Source organism: Crassostrea angulata, chromosome 8 (genome assembly GCF_025612915.1).
Source record: "Crassostrea angulata isolate pt1a10 chromosome 8, ASM2561291v2, whole genome shotgun sequence".
Taxonomy (NCBI): Eukaryota; Metazoa; Mollusca; class Bivalvia; order Ostreida; family Ostreidae; genus Magallana; species Magallana angulata.
In genome coordinates this window covers 42321430-42349202 of record NC_069118.1, presented here as the reverse complement: position 1 = coordinate 42349202, position 27773 = coordinate 42321430, and the positions used below count along the sequence as shown (strand labels likewise).

The window sequence follows — 27773 nt, the reverse complement described above, 5'->3', positions numbered from 1 at the left end:
AATTCAGATTAAAATTAAAGGACCTCGTACCCCAGTCTGATTAAAACCAGCCCGCCCCCTTATCCTCGTACTCGTCTGTACGAGTTAAGATAAGGGGGTTGTTTTTATCAGTCTGCTCGTACATGTACCCATATCACATAGACAACCCTCTATAAAGATAAAGTAGGCCAGAAGGTTTATCTTAACCAGGAGTCTCGTATTTTCTCACTCTGATCTCAGGGCTTCACCAGGTTACCTTTCTACAGACCTAACGGTAAATTAGAATAACTTCGTTTGATACAATTGTAAAATCAAAGCATCTATTTCCCATGACGGTATAGAAGCTGGCATGTTTCCTAGCGTAATATTGGATTTACATGTAGTTCAACATTAATATGTTTATATATGTATGTAATATTTTCATTGTTCTAAACCGAAAGTAGTGGCCATTTTTATAATGAAATAGTGCCATGGTCAGCTATCTTTTTTTTTAAATTCTTCCATTTGTTTTGCATTTGTGATTGATGTAAACCAAAAAAAAAAAAAAAACCGATTTGTAAAGGGAAGCTATTTACCATATGATATACCGGCATTAAATTGTTGGTTCTACATGAAATAAAAATTAAAACATGTACACAAAAAAAGATCCGGATTCGGGCTTGTACATAAATATATTTATAAATAAGTAATGCACTTTCAGACGTCTTCGCACTTATGTATGTACGTGCAGCTATTATACATGTATATGGTATTTCATGTTAATAATTTGCAAAGATACCAGTATACATTTTACATGTACATGCACCTTTAGTTATATTTACAGATGGTATTTGACTTGCATAAACAGAACAATATTTTGATAGATTCTCATAGCACTGTATAATTTTTCCGCATTTTTAAAATTATAATATATTACTTACACTTGGTTAACAAACTTATTAGCTTTACTTATTATATCGATTACTGATGATTCACAAAAAGGGAAAACAAAAAGTCAGAATGAGATTCGTTTTATGAATTCAAATTAAAAAAGTACCTCGTACCCCAGTCTGATTAAAACCAGCCCCGCCCCCTTATCCTTACACCCGTCTGTACGAGTTAAGATAAGGGGGTTGTTTTTAATCAGTCTGCTCGAACATATACCCATATCACATAGACGATAAAGTAGGCCGGTGTAATGAAGAATAATGACCCCCGTAGAATAATGACCGGGGGTCATTTTTCGACGTAGAATAATGACCCCCCTAGCTGAAGAATAATTGGATTTTTCTGAAGAAAAAAGACCCAGGGGTTATTTTTTTTCATGTTAAACATGAAGAAAAATGACCCCCATAGAAAAATGACCCCCCCCCCCCCCCCCCGTAAACATGAATAGAAATTGATAACCCCGTATCCAAGATATGACCTTGAAATTACTTAATTTTTCACTCTGTTCAACTGATTTTGAAGTTATAAACACAGAATTTGTAAATAAATCGCTGTATATAGTTTTTGATATCCGTAGCAAGCACACACAAAACACTCTTACATTGCCACAAGTTGATTGTTAACATTTACGTCACTTCTCTCGTCGACATACGGCGGGAAATGACGCAATTAAAGAAAGATTCATACACAATGAGAATATTGTGTGATAGTTAAAGAACAATAATTATGAAAGAATTATTGTGTAATAATATAAGCAATATTCATCGGTGAATGAATTGTCAATCTTAGAATGATACATGTATACATCTTTATGGAAAGAGACTAAGGGGGCAGGTAACGTAGGAATATGAATACTTCTTATTTACATTTCTTGAGGAAAGTGGTTTTTTAAAAATCGTTTTGCGTTAGTTTTGTTTTCTTCTACCTAATACATGAACATCAATATTTTAAACATTGGTTGTAATGTTGTATTTGTGATCATGAATAGACTTTATTCTTTTAGAGGAAATGTGTGAAGAGTACCTGACTATAGTAAATCTTAATAGATAATAAACACTGATCGATTATAATAAGAAAAGATTATTTCTAAAAGCGTTGATAAGAGGTTAGGGCCCATGTTTGGGGTTTATGTATCCCTTGATTTTGATCACACGATCTTTATTGTATCCAAAGTTACCAATGCTCATACAAACTATTGATGCATTAATCATCTTGATATTAACTAAACTTACTAAAGTATGCTGACGATAAAGTAAAATATATTTTCTGTACGAGTACCCTCAATACTTTGACGAATTTTCTTATTGGCCGTTAACCTCTACTGGCGTAATGACTGCTGTCAGTGCTTACTACCTTTAGCTTGGTTATAATGACTAACAGTGGAGTAACTTTTTATAATTTTGCTTTCATCATTAATTCTGGGTGATGCACTTGCATACCCAGCAGTTTGTAATAGTGGAAATCCTCAATGCAAGTATAATTCATGAACAATATGAAGAATATAGAAGATGCGACGGCGAAGCGCGAAGATGCTAAGACGAAAGTGCAAAGTTGAGAAGGCGGAGAAGTGATACTACTATCCCTTCTTCGCCTTTGCAACCTCGCACTCTCGCCCTCGAATCTTCGCACTTTTGCCTTTTTAGCTCATCGAGACGAAGTCAAGGGGAGCTTATGCTATACCCCCGGCGTCGGCGTCCGAAGTTGGCTAAAGTTTTTGTTGCAGGTCCTGTATCTAAGCTATTACTTGTCCTATCTTCACCAAACTTGGTAACTTCACCTAACCTGAATGGATGGTGTGTCTTATAATACAGATGCAGGCTTGAATGCTGAAACTGAGCCATAGGTTTATGATGCTTGATGAGGTTTAGTTTTTTGAACAGGTCACATGTTTTATAGATGATAGCTTGCATAGTTGATTTAACGATATTATAAATGAAACGCAGAGGTTGCTTCAGATGCAGAGCCTGATCTCCATTATCAAGGATGCTAAAGAAATCTCCTACCTCACTCAAACCTGCTTGATAGATAGATGTGGTTGTTGTTAAAGGATATAACATGATTCATATGATATAGAATTGTATGATATGAAACACTATTGTTTAATAGGATACAATATAATACCATATGTTCTTTTGTCAAAGGTTATTTAATACGATATAATATTGTATCATTTTTTTTAAATATTTTATGATATGATATTATATCATGATATTGTTTTGTAAAGTTATGTATATTATGATACAATATTGTATAATATTATATTGTATTATTAATTAATTATTTAATCACATGATACTATTACATATGATATTGCAATATATAATGTTGCATCCTTTGATATAATATTGTATATTCTATGATATTGTAACATACAGTATTGTATAATATGATATAGGTTTCTGTTATAAAGAATATTGTTATACTTTCATGTTAAATACTGAAATCTGATTGGTTAAGACGCAGTTAATAATATTTACTATTACCTCAGCGTTAGCAACGCACTTGGCAACGGGTAACATTAAAAAATGTTACATGCGCGAAAATTATGCGCGTACGGTTCGCTGTAGAATTCACGTTATTCCTATATAAAAGCAGTAAAATTTTCTTAAAAATTTTAAATAAGACATTCAGTATAACAAAATAAATAGTGCCTGTTTGGGAGGATAACAGTTGAAATTGACACCCCTAGAAAACCATTGTCAACCTCCGCTTCGCGTCGGTTGACAATGGTTTTCTCGGGGTGTCAATTGCAACTGTTACCCCCCCCCCCCAAACAGGCACTATTTATATAATATCAAATGAAATTGTATTTTATGATATTGTCATATATATTATTGTTATATTCAGTAGTATATTCTCACTATATAACCCTATATAGACGAATAGTCAATAATTGTAATATTAGCTCGTCCGAAAAATATTGACCGGTCAATATTTTTTTGATATTGACCGGGTAGGAATAATATATAGAGAACATTCCCTCTATTTCAAATAATCGCCTCTGATTAGTTGATTCGTAAACGATGACGTAAATAACTCTTCGCGACTCCAAAACAAGGTGACGTCATAATAGACAGTCAAGGCAAGTTAACAACAGATGCGCAATGCGACGGTTCGCTATCATAACGGATATAAGGATTTGCAAATTACTGTGAAGTAAAATAAGGTAGAACATCTGTATATTAATTCTTTCGGTCGGCGGAAAATCACCAGTGACCGTTTGATGCTGAGGATATTTTGGAGATGAACTTTGCACAAAATTGAATTCGTGAATTCTTTGTTGAGCCGAGAAAATTATGGCGATCTGTTTTCAATTACTTTCTTAATTTTGCTTTGTTTCTTCATATAACAAAACAAATGTTGACTGTGTTTTCGTGCAACATTGATTATATTAGCCCCCTTGGGACGAAAATATTGCCCTCCGCTTCGCGTCGGGCAATATTTCGTCCTTCGGGGGCTAATATAATCAATGTTGCCCTCAATCCCAGTCAATATTTGTATATTGTATCTTATGATACAATATGTATAATATAGTTGAATTTTATAATATTTCATTTTTCCCATGATATTATATCATTTGATATGATTCAATGTTGTATCAAATAATATTGTATCATATAATACAATATATTATTTATCAAATATGATACCGTATCATACAATACAATATTATACCATATTACATAATATAATATCATATGTTTCAATGTTATGATGTATTTTTGCAATATGATATTGTTTCATATAACACTTTATTGTATTATGTTTAATGATATTGTATTATTTGATCAAATACAATAATGTTTAACAAAATACAATGTCATATCATACATGACAATATATATCATATCTCACAATTTGTTTTCGGTATTTTATGGTATTATATGATAGATATTGTAAGTATGATTGGATGCAATTTTTAATTTTATATTATTGTATTGATTAACATATGATCATATGATTATCGTACAATTTTTTTAACAGATGATATACGATATTGTGTCAAAACAGAATCCATGAATATCCAAGATCATAAAGGATGGTTTTCATAAAATATGATAAAGGTGGTCTCATAAAGGTGATGCCTTATAAAGGTGATGCCTCGTCTCGGTGAGCTTTGTAATGTGATTACCTATGTTCTATAATTGCGGAGCTCTCTATCGTTTAAGGATACGAGGCATATTTTGAAAATTTTATTTTTATAAAATTAATTAAATTAAATTATCCAGGGGGATAGGGTCCGGACCCCCTCTCCCCTTTCACTACGTGAAATTATCAATATACCGGTATTAAATTTTCCGGGGGTACGGAACCCCTCTCTCCCTCTAGATCCATACATGAGCAAGGAGTGTCGCATAATGAAATTAGAAAGTTACTGTGTTTGGTCCACGGTAAACAGACGGCTGGTAAGTGACAGGAGCCTGGAAGTGCATATGTACACATTATGGTGGACATTAAATTTTGTGTGGGGTAGATAATGATTAGGCATAGCTAGCACTGGTAAACATATATGTCACATGTACACATTAAAATATTTATAAACATTCATAGAAAGCGCGATGGCCTAGCGCATGCGTACTATTAATAGCCTGGATTAATCGAAAAACCTTGGCGAGTACGGTGCCTGCATTAAATTCTATGTAAAAGACCGAGACTTGCTGAATGCAATCAAAAAAGGCGAAGGCGAAAGTGCGAAGATGCGAAGGCCAGAGTGCGAAGTTGGTAAGGAGCGACAGTAGTATCGCTCCTTCGCCTTCGCACCTTCGCACTTTAGGCATCACATCTTCACTATCGCCTTTGCAACTTCGCATCTTCGCCCTAAGGTCGAAGTGGCCCTATCGGAACATATAGATCTATGTAAATGTAATTGTTAAAGGGGCATGGTCATGATTTTGGTCAAATTCTAATTTTCTGTTTTCATTATTTACAATGCTTAAGGAAAGCATTTCTACTGATCAAATGAAATTTGAGGGTCAGTTGAAAAGTTTTAAGCAAGATACAGGGCTCAAATTCTTTGTCATGTAAACAAGGCTCGTGCCCTGTTGTTGTTTACACAGGTTCAATATACCAGTAAAAAAAAATTTTAAAGTTGATTTGTCTATCTTCTTATTCATTTTAAGCATAAATAAACAGTTCCTTACGTTTAACACATTCATTAGGTCTAAAATTGGAATTTTCACTTCAACATTCAAAATGTAAACAAAAGCTTTGTTTACATAGCAAAGAATTTCAAGCTCTGCAACTTGCTTATAACTCAACGAATGACAACTCAAATTTTAGTTGCCTATTGAAAATGCCTTACTGAAGCATTGTGAACATTAAATCGGAAAAAATAATTTTTGACTAAAATCGTGACCATGCCCTTTTAAGATGATAACCATACCCCAATGCAATACGTCAATGTCTTGTTATAACGGAAGTATTTTTATTTTCTAAGATATACCCCTTCTTTCACTTTAAGTTTATTTGAATATGAATTATAATTTATATTACTTTCTGTAAACTGCAGCAGTAAAAATTACAATAGTGTAAAGACTATTTCACAAATAATAAAAAAATATACTGAAAAACTTTAATCTACAAGGGGGTCATTATTCTACAGGGGTCACTTTTCTTCATGTGGAGTGTGCTCATTTTTATGAAAATGACACTTATTCTTCAGGCAAAGGGGTCATTTTTCTACGTAGAATAATGACCGGGGGGTCTTTTTTCTGCGTAGAATAATGACCGGGGGGTCATTATTCTACGTCGAAAAATGACCCCCGGTCATTATTCTACGGGGGTCATTATTCTTCATTACACCGGAAGGTTTATCTTAACCAGGAGGTAAATTACACAAGTGTAGTATTTTCTCACTCTGATTTTAGGGCGTTACCACGTTACCTTTCTATAGACCTAACGGTAAATTAGAATAATTTGGTTTGATACAATTGTAAAATCATAACATCTATTTCCCTTGACGGTACAGAAGTTGACATATTTCCTGGCGTAATATTGGATTTACACGTAGTTAATATACATTAATATTAAAGTATATATATGTATGTAATATTTTCTTTATACTTAACCGAAAGTTTTTCATTTTCATAACATTTTCATAGTTATATAGTGCCAAGGTCAGATATCATTTTTTTTTTAAATCTTCCATTTGTTTTTCACGTGTTAATAAATCAACTATAATTGAGAGTTTTTGATGTAAACAAATAAATGATTTGCAAAGGGAAGCTATACACCTTATAATATACCGGCATTATATTTTATGATCATTATTATATAAATATTAAAACATGTACACTAAGAATTCCGGATTCGGGCATGTACATAACTAAGATAGATAAGTTAATAATACGGAATGGACAAATAAATTGTCTCTACCTCAAAGTGTGACATTACAGTGTATACATGTACCGGAATGTCATAATCCCTATATGTATCTGCTGAAGATTATATAAGGAATAAGGAATCGTTCTTTGAGTATCATGAAGTGATAATTTCGGTCGGGAGGTATTCAAATCCAATAAATCCCGAAGTAGATTTGACCACGCTCCGACCAAAATTATCACTTCATAATATTCAAAGAATGATTTCTTATTACTTATATTTAAATTGCTTTCAGTTTGTACACATTAAAACAACTTAAAACCACTATTTTGTTTATGTAGGACATGCTTTGTAATTCTACGCGGCGCAGCCAATACCGTTTTTTGGTCATGCTATAAGACACACCCATTTAGTGCCACTCATGTTTTATGAAGATATTGGGTTTTAGGGTTCATCCTTGATTCGTAATGTTATTACAGACAAAGACAGTTGAAAATGTAAATATTACTCAATACAAACATATCAATCTGAGTATCTGTATGTGTGTAGGGGGGAGGGGGTGGATTGGTCTTAAATTCAGAGTTTTTAATGATTTTTGATAACAAATACAATTAATGAAATACATGTAGCCTAGCTCTCTTAACTTATAGGCACTTTTACCATTTCAGATGGCATTATCTGAATCCCAAGCACCACCCGACGCCCAGCATTATTTGGTGTGTGGCACTGAAGACTGTGAGAAGAACTGCCAGTTTTACTGCAATAATTGTCACCAACCAATGTGTGAACAATGCAGAGATGAACATCAGAAGAATAAGAAAACCAAGAACCATGAAGTGGTCCATTATAAACAACGCAAACGCCGAATTCCTGTAGAGAAATGCACGGTCCACCCCACAAAAGACATAGATCTTCTCTGTGAGCAATGCCAGATTCCCCTTTGCTCTAAATGCACAGCCACAAAAGAACATCGCGGCCACGTATTTACTGATCTAGAAATTGTCTTTGCTGAAAAGGTATCGCAATATCAAGAGGAAATTGACAAAATTCGAAACTATTTTGATCCAGTTTCTCAAGACGTGAAAAAAGAAATTGCTGGAGATGTCACAGAAATAAAGAAGATCATGGACGGTATAAGAACAGCAATGAGGGCTGAAGCTGAGTCTGTGAAAAGAATGGTTGATGCAGTCACATCAGATAATAGTGAACAAGTCAACAACATAGAACAGTCATTATTACAAACATTAAACGGCCAAAACCAAGAAATAGATGACTACCTCAACTATCTTAATGATTTAATCCAAACATATTATGGTTACCTATCTCCCTCAAACATAGAAAATTTAACATTATCTCTCAAATCAAAAAGCCTTAAAATTCGAGCCTTGCCAGAGACATCCAAACTAGTCCCACCCGTATTTACTGCTGGTCAACATAGCAAGGAAGATGTCGCCAAACTACTGGGTATAATAACTGTTCCCAACACAAAAGCAGAAAACAGAAAAATTAAACCCATGGAGACAACCTCTACACAGTTGAAACCGACAGGAAAGCAGAGAAAACAAGACAGAGAGAAATCTGACGTGAAACAAACACTGTCTCTGTCTTCCTCTGTCACCAAGGTCAGGGAGTACAAAGTACCAGTTGTTTACAGTGCATTTCATATATCATTGGGTAAATCAGGCAGACTCTGGGTCAGTGATGATATTGGTAACCTTGTCCAAACAGATCTACAGGGGAATCAGCTACAGAAGATACAAACCAGTGGTGAATCTGAAGGCTACCACACAGTCACACGGGACGGGGATCTGATCTATACAGACAGAGACAACAATGTCATAAATAGGATAACACTGGGTAATACAATCACTGAATTCATTAGAACAGGAGGCTGGAAACCAATCAGTATACACTCCTCCCACATCAACGGGGAGCTACTGGTGGGGATGATGAAGGGTGTAGAGGCTAAAGTCACCAGGTACAACAAGACAGGGACAGAAATACAGAACATACAGAGATGCAACAAAGGACAGACAGTGTATGGTCTACCACTCTATATCACAGAAAACATCAATGGTGATGTCTGTGTATCAGACTTTAACAAACATGCTGTAGTGGTGGTGAATAAATCAGGACAACACAGGTTTTCCTACACAGGTCAGGGGTCACGGTTAAATCCGTTTGGAATATGTACTGATGTACTCGGTCACATCCTGGTGTGTGATAGAATCAGTGACACAGTTCATCTCCTGGATCAGGACGGTCAGTTCTTGTCTCTACTACTCACATCACAAAAAAAGGTAGAGGATCCCCGTAGTGTGTGTGTGGATGATGCGAACAATCTTTGGGTGGGACAACGGTGGTTCACCAACGCAGTGACAGTGTACAAGTATCTACAGTGAACATTATACATGTATGTCCATACAACAACTAGGTTCTGTGTGTGTATGTTGTGAGACAATGTAACAACAATACTGTGATAGTGTACAGTTACTGGTATCTACAGTGTACATTGAAGTACATGTACATCATTTATGTAACCATGTTTATTCGTTTATGTATTTTTTTTTAATTACTGTAATGAAATAATATTTTTATTGCTATTGAATTAACAAATAAATATACAAGTATTAACTTTTTTTTATAGCTATTAAAAATTGCCCGACCCAATCTTGACAATGAAATGCTATCAAAAATACTTGCTTTACATATGATTTTTAAAATATGATATATCGCACAATGATTTAATTATTTAGAATATTTTTCAAATAATATTTTAAACAGTGACATTTAAAAAGCAAATATTAATCCATTAATTATTTTTCATACGCACTGATCGCTAAAACAATAACATATTTTTCCTTTTTTTCCATATTTCCTTTTTATCTGTCCTAATCTAATCAGTGGCGGAGTCAGAGGGGGGTGTACCCGGCGCATCCCCCCCCCCTATAAATTGTCAAAATAAAGTTAGATTATTCTCCTTCGATCAAACAAGATGTACAACTTGCAAGTCTTAGATGTGAACTTTTTGAAAACTCATGGGATTTCTCTGCATTAAACTGATTTCAACGATGAGTATAAAATAAAAATAGTCCCGTGTGTAGCGTACACAGAAAGCCCATTTTAACTACCCTTTCCTTGGGTTTAAATGTGACCAGTCATTCGACTTTAAGTTATTTGTTATACTAGGTAGGGTTTAAAACGACCCTTCCATGTTTATTATAATATTTACTAGCTGGCATGGTTATCTTTGTTTAAACATCGTCCAATTGAACTTGATTTTTTTAAACTGATTAATTTACAGCCATTCAGAAGAAAAAAAGTAAACAGAAATGTTCCTTATATTTCTGCATGGCGGATGTCTTTGCTGGGATTTTGCAGGTCTTATATTTACAATCGTCCCCTGGGCCCCTATCAGGGTTGCTCAGACCCTTTGCCTTGAACTGAAGCCCCCCCCCCCCCCATCCCACTTCAAATCCTGGATCCTCTCCCTGCTAGTAATTTTCTTAAGATTGTCGAGAAAAACAAATTACGAGAGGAAATATCACTATCACAACAGTGTAACTTTAAATACGTCATTCTGTTTTATACCCTAGTATACTTATCTTCAAAATGCAGGAGCTTCCATGGGCTTTGCCATGGACAAGCGAGGGCCCCCTCAAGGCTCTTGGGCCCCCTGTTTATAACTAGTGCCCTCTTTAACTTCAAAACCGGGATCCATTCCTGGTTTAAAACTGAAGATTTGAATAAAAAATAACCGGATAATTAACCTTAAATAAAAGCACTGTGGTTGCCCCCCCCCCCCCCACAGATTAGGAGTTTGAGAAATGGCGATGATGGGTTTCCTTTTTAAATTGATTAATTAACTTTATTTTGTTTCATTTTTTTTTATTTATTTTGTTTTTTGCTATTCAAGATTTTGGACAAGTAAGTTTATCCGCCCTCCTATCGCTCGGAACTCTCGTGCGATTTACATAAGTTTTTTTCGATCATCACTGAGGGAGCTTGTGTACTAAAACGTTACAGGGTTTACGCCGATAATACACCCCCCCCCCACTTTCGATTTACTTCCAACGTCAATCAGAAATGTAATTCTATTATATGTATGTAGGTACATGTACATGTAAAAAAAAAAAAAACATGGGTTTTCGAGTCTGTTTTCAAATATCGCATTGAGTTAAAATCAGTATATATTGACTTATCAACACAAGTCTAATTAATTTGTACCACATGTGCAAAACATCAATCCATTTATTTACACATTCATTTTTAATGTAATGTGAAACGCCTGAGTACACTGGCGTCAGAAGCAAATTGAAAGTGTGTGGGGGGGGGGATGTACTGCATAAATATCTTGGGACATACATAGAAGACTAATCAAACACTTTTTATAGAAAAGGCAGATTTTTGGTACAAATAAAGAAAAAATCCGAAAGATTTCGAGTTATCGAACATGACTGAGGACCAGAGGTATTTACATATGTATATTAATCTATATTATTTAGAACTGTTGGTAACTTAAAGATCGAATGAGCCAGGTATTCCCATTCAGGTAAATGTATACAGGCAACTTCGCCACATATGATCCACATATGAGTGTTCATATGATACTCATATGATTGGATATGCATATGATGCACATATGATACACATATGATTCTCATGTGGAAAGCAATACATATGAGAATCATATGAGAATCATATGTGGCGAAATTGCCTATGTACATGTACTTCATTGTATAATTTTGTTCATATTTTATCAAAGTGCTCTTAAAATCCAAATCCAAAATCGATATATCTTACAAACATGGCATAATGTAAAAAAGAAAAAAAAAGTTTATAATGGTAAGACACAACAATAAGTTTTTCTTTTTTTTGTAAAAGAATTAACAATTTAGGCCAACTATGTAAAAACTTAACACAATTTAAAAAAAAATATCGTAATCATTTGTTAATAATTTATTAATCAATGTAGTTTACAAAACTCACACTTATTAGCAGTTTCTTTTCATATGAAGCTTCAGAGTAAATACTTGATTTGTTCTAGACAGTCACGTGTCAGGGCAATCCAACTTCTAATTTCCCTGTCATCGTCATATTTTTCATTTCACCTCACATGTTCATTTCACCGCTTCGGAAACCACGTGAATTCTCAATCGTATGAAAACTTCCGAGGACGAGCTTATTAGGCAACCAAAAGATTATTTCTAAATCTATATATATCAAACCTTTAATCGTTTTTATAATTAAAAAACGTATAACATATATTACGTGTTACTGCAAATTGAAAAAAAACTAACATAGAAAGAAACCGGTAAACATTCAGGATAATGTATGTAGCTTTACGAGAAATGATAAACAATAAGACCTGGCGATGTTTTCTATATTACTACTTCTCCTTCGGCATAAAAAACAATTTCTGGAGATATGCGAATCTCCTTACCTCCCTTACTATCATGCAAGTAATGTACATGTATTATAAAGAGGTTTAAATTCTAATTAGAATAGGCGAATAAGATGGTTACACTTATTTTGGTTTAATCGTAAAATACCAAAAAAAAAACAAAAAACAATTAATAAATAAAAAAAAATGAAAAAATAAAAACAATCAGTATTTTTCCCATTTCATATATTACTTCCTTACATAACAGTCCCCGCAACCTTATTTTTTACAATCCTATCCTATCGTATCATGCGTGTATACTGTTCTATCGTGCGTTAATTCTGTCCTATCGTGCGTTAATCCTATCAGGTTTATCTTTCATTTTAATACCTGCGTAAACATTAATTTTTATGCAGTTTAATTTGTTTTTTTATGCATCATATTTTTACGAAAACAAACGTATTTATGATATAGTTTATATTTAATTAAAACCTAATTGTATTTTAATTGAACCTGTTATTTTCCGTGTGATATTTGTTTCGGGCTGAAATGTTCTCGGCAATCGGCCAGGGTATGTGGTAATGAAAAGATTGTTAAAAAATCTTAAATATTTATTTAATTTCTATGTAATATAATTCATTTTAATGCATCATTATCTTATATAGAAAGAATGTATTAAACTTTCATTATATATTTTATATTTTCTTTAAACAAGAGTTGGATTTTTATAATTGAACACGCTATTTTTCGTGTGATTTGATCTCAGGCTGAAATATTCGCAGTGATCGGCTAGGGTGTTCGGTAATTACAAACAATGTTAACAATACAGAAAATTTATTGATTATTTATGCTCATAATTTTAGTTTAAAAAATTAACTGGTCATTTTTATACATTCTATATATGATGCAAAAATGGTTACAACTCGGCAATTGTTACTGAAAAGAAATTCCACGTAAATCTTTATTTGTACGCGTTCTTTCTCAAATTCTGCCATTATCAGTTTATTCGGGAAGATCGTTTAAAGCGATGATACGTTAACTTTATCATGAACATCGTTTATTCTTTCCTATCGTTTAACAATCCTATCCTATCGCCTGTGTATACTGTTCTATCGTGCGTTAATCCTACCCTATTGTGCGTGTATACTGTTCTTTCGTGCGTTAATCCTATCCTATCGTGCGTGTATACTGTTCTATCGTGCGTTAATCCTATCGTTTCGTGCGTAAATCCTACCCTTCGTTTATCTTGTAAAAAATAACGTTGCGGGTATTTAAATCCATCAAGACTTAGTACGTATGATTCCCTTTAGTATTACGAACATTAATTGTATATTCATAGCTCTGTACAAACTGACAGGAGTAAAATCTGCACGTTCCGTTTATTATCAGATCGAATTTGGTGAGGTTTTTCCGATCGCGTTTGGTTACCTTTGCTAACCAGAACCTACATATATACATGCATCAACTCCAACAAACAATATACTTATAATATACAATCAAAAAATGGTAAAGAGGTACATTTATAGATTGTAATATTAAAGGCGTATTCAAAACCTTTACACTTAAATGGGAGATGGAGAGAAAGTATGATTGAATTGCCTGAAATCGTGGTTATTTGTCTTTTTCTCTCTCCCCCCCCCCCCCCCCCCCCCGGCTGCTCTGTTCCCTTTCTTTATAAAAATGGGAATTTAATTCTGTTAAAATAACCAACACATCAACAACAACAGCCATAACAAATAACAACTTTGAAAATCTTGGGGACCATTATCATGTACCAATTTAACGATATTCAGTCAATGCGCCTCTGTTAACAGGGATATGGCCACAGCTCAAACAGATCTACCGCAATGTCGGCCGCATTTCCATCTCTCTTAGCCGTGATCAAAATCTGAAATCCAAAAATACGTAGCAACTTAAAAAACTCATTAGTTTCATATCGGAGGAAATTCAGAAACACGAAAAGCTTCTCTCTCTCTCTCTCTCACTCTCTCTCTTTCTCTATCTCTCTCTCTCTCTCTCTCTCTCTCTCTCTCTCTCTCTCGCTCTCTCTCTCTCTGAAAATAAATGGTGTTGTTCGTTGCAATGCAATATAAGAATTTTTATGTACAAAGTTTGTTTGAAACTTATATGTACTTATAAATAAAACATGACGCATATATATGATTCTATTTAATAATTGTGATCGAACAAGTCAATAGAACGTGGAACACAGAAAGTAATTATGTACATTACAATCCTTGAAAACCTAGAGGAGAATCAATAATAAAAGAAAATTGTTCACGTAATAAAGTCATACAAGAAACACATATGTGACCCCCCCCCCTTCTTTTCCCTGCATGCGGAGAACAAACCTGTGAAGACTTTGGAACTAATCAGTGTTACCACTTCGTTACGCTTCATTGCAGCAGAGTCCATGTATTTGTAGAAACTAACAAATCTGGCTCCATTTGGTCCGGTAGTGCCAGTGTTTGTCGGGCCCTGTAAAAATCATATTTATGAATTAAAATGTATTTCCTCCCAACAAAACAATTTGTTGACTAAAAATTCTCAGTTGAAAGGTTACAGTACCATGTACAAAAAGAGTTGCAACTCTAAAACATGTTTTTATAATGTTTACCGTGTTTCGTATCCAGTCACCATCATCATCTGCTAGATCCTCCGTCAGAAAACACGACACCTCGGGGTCAGCCTCAAAGTCACAGTAATCTTCATTACAGAAATTATGTAACATTAGATTTGAGTGTGTTGTAAAATTGATAAGTAATAAGATTTAGACGGGGGTAAATATTGTCGACTTTTGAATACGACATATGCTGCATGTCTGGTAAATTTAGCAATTATGGTCTTGTTTTGTTTTTTTTGCATTTTTACGATAACTATCACGTACGTTGCAAATAGAAATCACAAACCACGAGAGATTATTTTAATCAAATGTTCTAATCATGTTCTAATCATAATTAATGTGTTAATTACTATTTTATCGAAAAATAATTCAAGGTATACGTTTACTCTGAAAAAAAATATATTGTGTGTTATAGAACTATCATGGTAGTGCTATTTTTCACTTTCAAAAAAGTAGGTCAATGACCTACTTTTGGATTTAATGGCCATTTTTTTTTAAACTTCAGTAAAATCCCTAAAAATTTTACACTATGATTTAGATTTTCTTAATTGTGGAAATAATACAAATTGCTACATTTTTTTTAATAAAAAAATTCAGTTTATGAATGATAGTGACAAGAAATATATACAAAGCATAAAGTTTTCATTCACAATTTTTATAAATATTCCTGTCCGAATATCCTCTATCAGTTTTCAAATCTCTACCCATTTTTGATTTTAAAAAAATACTGAATGATGATAATACTAAATCGTTTATAGTATTTAACTAATCATATTCACCTTACTCTGCTGGCATTAAATTTATATGATGTCAATGATCAAAGTTTTGAGATATAGTGCGTTCTATCGTTTTTAAGCATTTTTTAATATTTTTATAGTGCGTGTCACACGATTATCTAAATGAAAAAGTGCGATAAAACCAACAGAAAGTATTCAAAATTATTTTTACTAACATATAAAATCTTAACTTATTTTAAAGGTCTAATGACCACAACTTATAGCAAAAAATTAAATTATAAAATATGAAGTCAATGGCTACCAAAGTTATACTTGTACATGATTTTACATAAAATGGATTGGAACAGTTGTTTTATAAACCACTATTTAATCATTGGATGTATTAGCCAATCAGATTGATGGTTACAAACATGCAAAACTTCTAACATGATTGTAACAGAAATACACATGTATCATCATCACATCATCATCACAGTGTTACATCAAAAATCCATCGTATATTGAGCTAAACATGTGATAAAAGTAAATATGCTACATACCGTTAGCAACGCATCTCTCCAATGCACGGTCGTAAAACTGCCCCGCTGCACATTCCTAGAACAGAATAAACACTTTTTTTCCAGGTTCGAGCAAATTTTCTTCTAATTTTCTTAAATTGCTAAGGTATTTTGATCATTTTCCTGTTTCCAATATTGTTATATAATTTCTTATCTGGACATGTGTATTATGAAGACTTAATAAATAGAAAAGCTAATGTATTGATAATTGAATAAGTTTGAAAAATCCGGGTTTGTCATTCTTCCCACTTATTTTTTAATTGATTGAACAATTGAAAAACTAATAAAATTTGTAATTGTTTGGAAAATCGTATTCTAAATACGCTTTGAAAACTAAGTCTCTATATATGAGTTATCTTTAGCTAAATACAATGCATTGTTGTTGTTTTTGTTAAAATGAAAATCACGTTAAAAAATCTACAGTTATCCCTAATTACAAGAACTTTTTTTCTAGGCCTTTGTTCCGCAAAAAATAAAGTCATTGTTAGATTGTAACTTTTGATTCCTGTTTTTATACAAGTTATAACAATAACAAATATTGTAAAAAAAAAAAAAAAATGGGGGGGGTTACGCTCATTTAGTTTCCTTAAGTTACAACTTGATATTATGGACCTTAAATCGAATATACTTTTGAAATGTTGATAAGTCAGAAATCAAACCAGATATTACGGTTGCAATAAAAAAGAGCAAAAGAAAAAAAACAATAATACATGTAATTCTCTCATAAAAAAACTAGTAGTAGTACAAATACAAAATCTATCTATTCTCTATGAACGACTGACCTCTTCTCTGCTCTAAATAGAATATGCCATACCCCTATACATCTTATAGTATAAACGACATAAGCCCCCCCCCCCCCAATCCCGGTTAACAAACAAAATATCCTTACGATCTGAAATCGTTGGCAGGTCGCTGACACGTCCTGTTCGGTGTACAAGGAGTCCCAGCCTCGAATTTGACGACAATACGTCCCGCAGACGTCTATGGCGTTACAGTCAATGTTAGACATACAGTTAGTGATTCACGCAACGCTGAGATAGTTTAGAAACTCCGTAGATATATTGGATATGATTTGAATTGCGTTTGGCACAGCAACATCTTTCGTATACCGGAAATTCTCACAATGTTCCGTTCCGTAAAACATAGAGAATAATAACAAAATAATAACTTCCCGTGCCATGGTGAACATGCAGGTAACTGAACGTTTTAAGATATTTTTTTATCGAGAATTTAAGGTACGTATACTATGATGAATAATTTACAAGTCCATGATGACAACTATGAAATCAATTCGAAATATGACGCTAGGTATCTTCTCTCTACACGATAGATCTGAGTATTTGATACACATGCCACCATGTTCGGATGATGCCATGGTCAAATTCCAATCTTGGAATCAATGTCACAAAAGAGCTCAATTACTGAAACCAGGAAATGTAATCACGACTTTATAATTTTTGTTTAATTCTCTATTGCATTGACCTTAAAAAAAGTTACGGGATGAAAGCTTTTTGAAAATACTGTGACAGCAGCCAAAAGAAAAATACATACAATATATATGCACTTAATTCGTTACCGACTGATTTTTTCAAGATTAAACTACGATATTGTAAAAAAGAAAATGCATTGGATTCTAAAATCATCTCTTTTTTCGCCGTATTCTTAAATCCCATATTTGTATATGAGTATAATAATATTGATAAGAGATTATCACCATGATTGAGATTACAGTAAAATTACTGTAAAAATCAATTGCTTTTAGTAACAGTTCTAATTGAGCACCATATCGTCATCAAGGTATTCTTTGTATGGGGTTAATGACATGTCAAATCACCCAATTTTCTCGTTAAAATTTAATGAATATCTGATAATATACATTTTAGTGCGTAGTATGAGGAATTGTCAATCAATGAGTACAACTCATAAACCACGGCAATGCAATTCGTGCTTTTAACGCGCATATTATTGGAAAATGAACATAAAAGTTTCCACTTGTTTCTCTTAACATTTTTGCTGACGGTACAAATATTGCGCAAAAATAATTCGTGGCCAATCATGTGAACGAAGCATGCCTTTTATACAACATTAGTACATTGTGTTTAATAATTTCTAGCAAAAATAGTGCATGGCCTTTTTATAAATATATTTTATAATATCTCTGATTTTGCTTTTACCACCTGTACCAATCTGTAACTCAGTATAACTTTGGGTCCCCTGTTTATTTAACAACGTTTCTTGTAAGGAGATAAATCATCAAAGAGTTATCATTCTTTACTTTGCTCAAATGTCTTAGCAAAAATTGTATTGTACAATTGCATTTAATTTATTGTATAATACGTAAAAGTCGATTATCTGTCATAATCTTAATTGTATGTAATTAACATGAAAGGTAAATGAAAGTATGAATTTGAAGCTTCTATTTAAAAATGTTTATGTCTAATAAGTATGTTTTGAAAAAAAAAGCCCTTGGCCACGTGGCTTACGTGAGCAACAACGTCTTAAAATATATTAGTACGAGAACATTATATTAACTACTATATTTTTATCTGATATTATACATCTGATTCTCAGAATTAATGCGCGCACATTGTAATATGAATCTCAAAAACATTTTTTTTCCTTTTAAGCATCTTTAAACTATAATTTTTAAATTTGTCCCTATCAATCTAAAGAAGGTATATTTTACAACAATTTTGTATTCATCTTCTTCAAAACTGAATTTCTTTTCTCTTCAATTGTCAAACCATGAAAAGTTTTAATTACTTAAGTATGTTCAAGTTAAAATTCTGAGCTTCTTTAAAAATATTATTCCTTAATGTCCTCACATTGATGATGCCCGTTTCTCATTGTCGTTCGTTTTTTTTTCATCATTTAAACGGTAAAGTTTGGTGTTTTTTTTCTGAAAACTTCTTTTTTTATTCTTAAAATGACTTAACATTTTCAATTTATCTTGTCGTATAAAATGTAATAAGCCTAGGAATTGCAATCCATCTTTTTATTTGAACGTCAGCGGGAATGAATTAAAATGAGCATGATGTATCATTTGATAATAAATAAATATTTAAAGAGCAACATACGTAAAGAAATAACAAAAAAAAATGTAAATCGAAATAATGAAGAGTACATAAAATAGCTTTAAAACACTGGCATGTTTATCAATAGTACAACTTTCTCCAGAATGTTTCCCCCCTTAGGATCGAAACTCCTTTTAAAAAATATAAAAGTGTCATGTTTACGTCTTCTGCGGTTTATCGTCAAGTTGTTAACTTTGATTAACAGTACACTGTTTACTCATGAAGTCATCTTCTACGGGCATGCAAATGGCCAAAGTTCAACGTAATCGATCGCAGTATCGCCAGTGAAACTGGATCCTTTAGTAGCCTCGATGATAATCTAAAATACGGAGGAAAACACATTTATTGTAAGTTCAGTGATACTATCTAGTAACACTGTGCAGGATGATAATTGGTGGAAATGTGGAATTTGTCGCAACCACTTAAGATACAGTTTCGTAAAAGATGTGTAAACATTATCAAATGATAGACCAGTCTATTGGCACTTTTGTATTCCGTGTGTCTCGCATGACAGGTAAGGCAATTACATTTGAAAATTAATATAAAATTAATATAAAACTTAAAAAAAAAAAAAGGATTTCTAAAACTCCTACAGGAATTTTATTTCCTAAAGATTAAAAAACATTCCTCCTGGAATTAATTCAGACACCCAGTCTTAGAACAAGAAATCCAATTCCTATCAAAATTTAAAAAAACTGTATATGCTTTGTTCACAATCTATCGGAAGTTAAATTTCTATTGGAATTTCTTTAATTCTTATTTTCTGATGAGAAAAGTTACCTTTTCCTTTGAATTTTTTTTAATTTTAAGATAAAAATCTAATCTGGCAGGTGAGTTACATTTAAAAAGTGGTTATAAACATTGTAAGCAGTGGTTTATTATATGACAAAGTTGCATTTTCGAAACATTTCCCTTTGTCGGTTAAAAAAAAATGCTACCTCGGCACTTGTTTAAGGGGGGTTGTCCGGTCGTCTGTACATTTTTATGGACCAAAATTATTAATTGTTTTTATCTGACTCGTTTAATTTATGCCAAAGATTGCAGGACCAACATTTTTGTCAAAAGATAAAAATCAAATTATAAATATATTTTTTGTTATCTTTCGAAAGACTTTTTGATCAGTTTTGGATATAAACAAGTCTGTCCAAAAAATTTATCCATTTTTGGTCCACATATATACAAGATGGCCGGATAGCATATTTTCCTTTATTTATCAAGTATAGTGTTTTGAAGAGCAGCATATGTCACACTGGTAGTTTTTTTTTTCGCAGTTGTAAAACTTTGGTTGTTGTAAAAACTCTTTGCCTTTAATTTCTTACTTTTGTTTGGGAGTCCAAAGGAAGGTTGGCCCCAGAAAGATGGTGCCAGACGTTGCCTTGGTCACCAGACAATTCCCAGCGGTCTATGGCGGCGTTGCTTCCTCTCTGAGTTCTGATGGTGAGAGTGTTTATAGTGTCCCCATACATGTGGTAGTACATCGTCAGGCAGTAGGTTTGCGCTTGTTAAATAAAAGTTTAAAGTCCTTGCACATTTATTGCGATTTTGAATAAGATACAAAAAATCACCAGACAAGATTAAAATAGTTTCTCTTTTATACAAAGTTGATTGATTGGTATATTCATTATATATTTATTACAGGTTTTTTTCCTTTCAAGACATATAATAGACATAACTGTATATGAAAGTATTTACATTTATGACTAAATAATACACTTAAATTTAATTATATTAATGCAATGAAAAAAGTAATCTACGCATCATTCCTCTTGAAAGATAAAATATCAAACCTTTCAATCGAGGCAGTAATGCCACTTCATTCTTGAAAGTAGGATGCTGCATTTACACATCCAAATTTTGTTTTATGTATCGGTAAAGTAGATTCAGATACATGTAACTGATTTCGTTGTTCAAGAAAAATTATATATATACTCTTAATTATTTGAAAAAAAAAAATTTTCATCGGTATGAAAAACTGAAAATCTGTTATCGTTACAATTACACACTAGACAGTTCAAAATTTGTTGTGAATAGATGCATGATATTCAGGCAAGTAGCATCCGTTTTAAAGTAAGTGTGGTACCTTAAAAAAATTGCCAAACATAAAAAGGAAGAAATTCTCAAAATCATGAACTATTCTTAATTCGTAGGGTGGGAAGAGTGTAGGGGTGAGTAGTAAATTCTTTATAACTTTATAACTTGTTACATACTCCCACAAAGGGTGTGTTTGATGGGGGGGGGGGGGGGGGGCATGGTACATGTACTTCATTTGTTTGTATGTAAATATCCGATAAACGTCTGCTGCGAAAACAGGGGAGGCAGAAGGCCCCATGGTCCCTGTCCCCCGCCCCGCCCTTTGATGCAACATGCCTGATATTATTTTCTTACCATTAAACCATGCTTAGTATTGTTAATAAGACCTTTTATTATCATTTAATCGAAAATAAATCTACCAATAAATAATACAACTGTTGTTCATATTTCTTAGACTTGTGGATAAAATAAAGTACTTTTGAAGAAACGTAAAGCTATCATTTGGAAAAAATGTCCCAGAAATGGCAATCAAAATAACTATTCTCCTTTTTTGTTTAATATTTCAACCTCAGACTCTCTAACTAAAATCTAGAGATACAATTTGGAATACTTTAAACAATATTGTACTTTAATTCGGAAAAAAATCAGATGATGCTTTAAAAGAATTTAAAATAAAACCTACAAAACTATTTTTTGATTTCATCTTAGTAAATTAACCTTTATTGACAGAAATTGGACTCCTCAATATATTTACAAACTGAATAATACGCTGACTGGTATATTTTTTTATGTGTATAAATGATTTATAAGAATTATTGGAAAGCCATTGCAGTGCAGTGTACCTTGAAATGTCTTTGAGCTCTCCAGTATTGCTCTTTGTCCGGACGCAATTGTGGATGTTTCAATGTATTTGTAATGCAATCCATGATACGCTGAGGTAGGACCCGTGCCTACGGATCCTGTCGAACCCTGTGTTAAATAAACCCTATTTATTAGAAAGGACTTGAAAATTGGTCCTTTGTATCAATCACAGATAATTGATTGTTATTAACTAATCATAATGTTGTAAAGATGAACACATAAAACAAAAACCTTAATTGCTGCATTCAGATATTGTAGCCCCAATAAAGGTAATAATCATTGTTATTTGATTCCAAATTTTTCACTTTACCTCCAACCTACTCCTTTATAAGCAGGCTTTTGAAATAGGAATGCTTTGCTATAATTAATAATTTTGTTAACTACCCACCGAAAGAATGGTCCAATCAAATTCGTCCGATGGACTCTCGGAGAGAAAACAAGCCGATTCTGGATTACTCTCAAAGTCGCAATAATCTGAAATAAAGATAAGTCAAGATAGGAAATATAAAACAAAGATTAAAGTAAAATTGAGCCTCTAGTCTATTGCAACGCTCAATGGTATTTATATCATTGAGCGGCGTTGTATCATTTACGGTTAGTACACTTCTATCCTTTAAGTATGAAGATTTATTAAGGAAACTATTTCTTAGTTTGTGAAGAAATGACATTTGGATAATGTTTAAGACTTACAGTGCTGAAGACAAGATTCGTTTTGTCTGTCATAAAAATATCCATCTTGGCACATCTGGAAAATGTACATTGTATAACATTAACTCAACAATTCATCAAAAAAATCTTTTAAAACATTATATGAGGGTTGTTCGGAAAGTTTGCAGACGGTTTCAATTGTGAGCGGCCTGTGATATCAGTGAAACCTACCAATTTTAAACTTGACGTATTTTCTAATAAAAATGTAAAGGTTTGTTTTTTTAAAAGCACCATAATAATATACAGCTTAAATAGCATTAAAAGATATGTTTTATGGAGCAATTCAGTTTTTTGTAATTATTTGATATCTTATATTCATTTTTTTTCTTTTGAAATGTAATTGTAGCGTTTAAGTGAGTAAATATGCACTATATTTATGGAGGGTAATCGTGTTCAAAAATCCAGACATGTAAACTTGTAAATCCGAATATGCAATCGTGTTGATGTGTGAGCCTGAGCATGAAAATGTGCAATTCTGATCGTGTAACCTATAAAACTCGGGCATAAACACGTGTAAGATTTGACTCATTCCTTCGCATGATGCACATTTTGCAAGTTTATTGTTTACATTAGTTAATTAAACCTTAAACTTTGCACACTTTCAATCCGTAGTTTCTGTGTTTGTAACTTCAGGCTCGGCAATAGCATATCTGACATGATGCAAATTGACAAATGTAAAGTCTACAAGTTTGTCGAATTTTGACATGACCTTATATGGCAAATGCCTTGCTGCGGGAAAAGACATGCCGTAACCGCCGGACCGGAATGAACGAAAAATAAACATAATATTCAGCTAAACTGTTGCAATAAGTTTTTAATGAACGACAACTTTTCTATCGAAAACACCGGTATTATTTTTGGAAAAAAAATTGAGGTATGATTGAAACTGGACCAAACAGGACGAGGTTCATGTAGAAAAAAAATCGTTGCCGATGTGACGAATGCGCTAATTTCCGTAATATAATTCTGATGGTATTATAAAAGGAAATGCCTAATATCTTATATCTGTAAAAAAAAAATTGACATGTAATTTAAACTGGAATATAAGTAAATGCGTACTCTTTTCTAGAAATGAGACGGATCAAGAAATTTCCTAAGGGGGTAAATATATTTTGAGCGGCATGGGGTTCGAAGACCGCCGTGAGGTCCCATGTAACTCCATTGATTCTGAATTCTAAGAATTATGAGAGTGAATTTTTAACCGGGTTTCCGTTATTGAAATAGTAAAAATTGCAAAGAAACATTTCTTAAAATAATTTATACACATTTTAATTTCACGACAGTTAACCTTATCTTTGGAATTTTTATTCCTTTTTTTTAAAGAGGGTGTCGCTTCTTATGTCTCATATTACCGGGTAATCACAATCTCAAAACCAATGTCTTTACATAGTTTGTTTTTCTTATCAATAACTTTGCAACTCAGCTGACGGACCCCGTGTAATTTTTCGCGTGGAGGGGGGGGGGGGGGGTCTTGTCACAACTTTGTGGTAGCGATAAGGATGCATTTGGAGATATTTTCTTAAATCAGCCGAGGTATATACTTTAACAATTTGTTGCATGTACTCTAATAACAGTGGCGTCGGAAGCAAATTGAAAGGGGGGGCTAAACTAATCATGAAAAATATTGACAAGAATTCCCATAATCATGAAAATTCTAATCCGTGGGGGAGGGTATACCAATAACTCCAATCTTACCTGCCCAATCCCCCCCCCCCCAAAATCATGAAATTCCTAACCCGTGGTGGTGGTGGTGGGAGGGGGGTGCTAGTATACATACTATGACTCTAATTTTCAATATAACTATTAATATTTCATTCTCTTTAAGGTCTTTTAAGGAACAATTTTGTTTGTTGCGAGGAAAAAGTAGGGGGGGGGTTCGAATCCTCCCTGTTGCTATGTTCCTAATGGTTAGGTCTAACTTGGCAAAAAAGTGGGGGGGGGGGGGCTAAGTCCCCCCCGTAGGCCCCCCCCCCCCTTTCCCGGTTCAGACGCCTATGAATAAAAATGCGTATATATCTTTATACACGTGTATTCAAACAAAGTCTTTAAATGTAATTTTTTTCAGTTCTAAGAGGATATCTGAAGCCGATCGAATTCTTTACTCGCATCTTTTATACGTTCTCTTGATAAAATGTATACCAATCTCATAATTTAATTTTCCGAAAAATAAAACTCTATGAAATGTTGTTATCAAGAGATAATATGATTATGTGCTTACCTAATATATTTTTTTTATTTATTCCGTCCCTATTCCGGCGATTACGGTATGCCTTAACCTGCAGCTAGCCTTTTTCTATCAGTGACGTCACTGTTTCCATGTAAGGTCATGTCAAAATTCGACAAACTTGTAGACTTTACATTTGTCAATTTGTATCATGTCAGATATGCTATTGCCGAGCCTGAAGTTACAAATGCAGAAACTACGGATTGAAAGTGTGCAAAGTTTAAGGTTTAATTAACTAATGTAAACAATAAAGTTGCAAAATGTGCATCATGCGAAGGAACTGAGTCAAATCTTACACGTGTTTATGCCCGAGTTTTATAGGTTACACGATCAGAATTACACATATTCATGCTCAGGCTCACACATCAACACGATTGCATATTCAGATTTACAAGTTTACATGTCTGGATTTTTGAACACGATTACCCTCCATATATATTTTGCATGACATTACAATAACATAAAAACTGCAATTTGTAGAAATTTTAATTAAATTGAATAATTTCCGACTGTTTTATTGCCGAATATGGATGGCCAACGCTTGAACATTTTGTCAAAAACGTTCAGGTCAAAGTTCATCTTGGAGCAATGGGCGGTCATTAAATTTTGTCTACGAGCAAAAAAATCAACGATGAAGACAAAAGGGATCTTAGATGCTGCTTGACATGACCCACATAAGTCTAGAAAATTGGTTTACAAATGGCATCAAAGGTTTAAAGATAGAAAGACTGATATTTATTATGACGAAAAAAGTCCCATTCCGCCCGGATTTTGCACCTATGGATTTCGCTTAATTTTTTCTCTAAAATTAGAACTGCTTGAAAAGAGATTTTTGGATCTAAATGATCTACGACACGCCCGAAAATACTTGTTAAACAAACGTGACAAGTTTATAATAAGATGCATTTTATAAGTGGATTACAGAGATATGAAAAGTGTGTGGAACTGAAAGGTGTTTACTTCCGAAAAGAGTGATAGGTTTGCCTTCCAGTTTTTTGACGTTACCTGACTTCATTGAAATATGACATTGTGCTCCGTAAATTTAATTCATGTTAAATGAAAATCGCTGTAAAATTTGAAAGAAAAAAATATTAACATCATCTGATTTTTGAACATTTATTTTCAATTGATAATCATTTAATAAAACATACCAGTACGCCTTTTTTCAAAGTACACAGCAATGTTTCCGTAAATTACTACTTCCACGAACTTTCCTAACGACACTCGTATTTTTAATTGTTTTTGCGTTATTGTTTCTTTAATACTGATGAAATTCGAGATTCATTCGTAAATTCGTAAATTCGTAAATTCGTACCTTTTTAAATATCTTTCAAAAGAGAGTTAACCCGACTTAATTTTTTTTTAATGAAGAACAAAGAATTTTTTAAAGGCCAGAGAGCAAATTTAGTGCATAAAAATAAACCAAATGACAATTGAATCTTAAAATGCTTTTATTAAGAAGACTATCCAATCGACTAAAAGAGGCAAAATCGTCCATTTAAAAACTTTTTTTTCAAGATTTTGTTAATTACATTAAAATAAAAAAGGTAATGTATTCATACAATGTCATATCTTATCAAACAAAACAGATTTTTTAGCAAAAGTGCATATTTATATTATTTATCAAAGATAATTTTAAATTGAAAGAGGCTAATTGTTTTACCATTTGGAATCGTTGACACACTCCTCCAGATACGTTTCCTGGCGTTAGGGGTGTCCAGCCTCTGATTAATCTACACTTCAAATTTTCAGAACAGATGTCAATAGCGTTACATCGTATGTCTTTGGTACATCTTGAAGCACACACGCCAAATAATTCTTCTCTAGAGGTTCCTGGGTATGTTCCAATCACTTGAGCAGTGGCAAAGAAAGACACCTCACGTGAGAGGTCAAACTGAATACAGCCATGGATTAACTCAACAAAACCGACCATCATCGGCAAAGCTCTTAGAAATTTCATTCTGCTCCAGTATATGAGTTGTTGAGATGTGTTGTGGGCTGCATATAACAAATAGTGTTGATTGACCTACAGTGTACGGTTAAACCACACAGATGATTAAGCGATTCTCCGGTTGAGGATACGCTATTAAAAAGTTTCATTTTACATTAATACTACATAGGTTAGGTGCGTCTTTAGGGAGATATTATTTTGTATACAACATGTTTGATCTTTAAAATGCCCCCACGGGATCTACAGAAAAGCAGACAGAATGAATTATATATTACAATATCTTGCACCACTTTTGGATACGTATCAACTTAAAAAATAAAATTATATTACGCCAGATTTATTCGTCAAACACACTGATGATATATATGTGACTGTGGCTTGGCCCAGTTTTACGTAC

General features: G+C 33.2%; 2 protein-coding genes across 3 annotated transcripts; one reads left to right on the top strand and one right to left on the bottom strand.

Annotated features, from left to right (window-relative positions):
- The first annotated feature begins 159 nt into the window (after window positions 1–159).
- LOC128158626 (uncharacterized) lies at window positions 160–9775 on the top strand. The gene is made up of 2 exons (XM_052821555.1): window positions 160–253; window positions 7896–9775. The coding sequence occupies exon 2, from the start codon at window positions 7896–7898 to the stop codon at window positions 9627–9629; it is 1734 nt and encodes a 577-aa protein (XP_052677515.1). The 5' UTR covers window positions 160–253; the 3' UTR covers window positions 9630–9775.
- Window positions 9776–14402: 4627 nt separating this feature from the next.
- On the bottom strand, window positions 14403–27503 carry LOC128158632 (MAM and LDL-receptor class A domain-containing protein 1-like). Of its 2 annotated transcripts, none has more exons than XM_052821563.1 (6): window positions 27089–27503; window positions 23184–23238; window positions 22882–22967; window positions 22475–22601; window positions 20921–21099; window positions 14403–14498 (listed from the first exon to the last, which is right to left on the bottom strand). In XM_052821563.1, exons 1-6 carry the CDS (start codon window positions 27383–27385, stop codon window positions 14418–14420), a joined length of 825 nt encoding a protein of 274 aa, XP_052677523.1. In that variant the 5' UTR covers window positions 27386–27503; the 3' UTR covers window positions 14403–14417. The 2 variants fall into 2 exon arrangements, with proteins under 2 accessions (XP_052677523.1, XP_052677522.1); XM_052821562.1 differs by lacking the exon at window positions 14403–14498 and adding an exon at window positions 19579–19920 and having other exon boundaries at window positions 27089–27499.
- Between the last annotated feature and the right edge of the window lie 270 nt (window positions 27504–27773).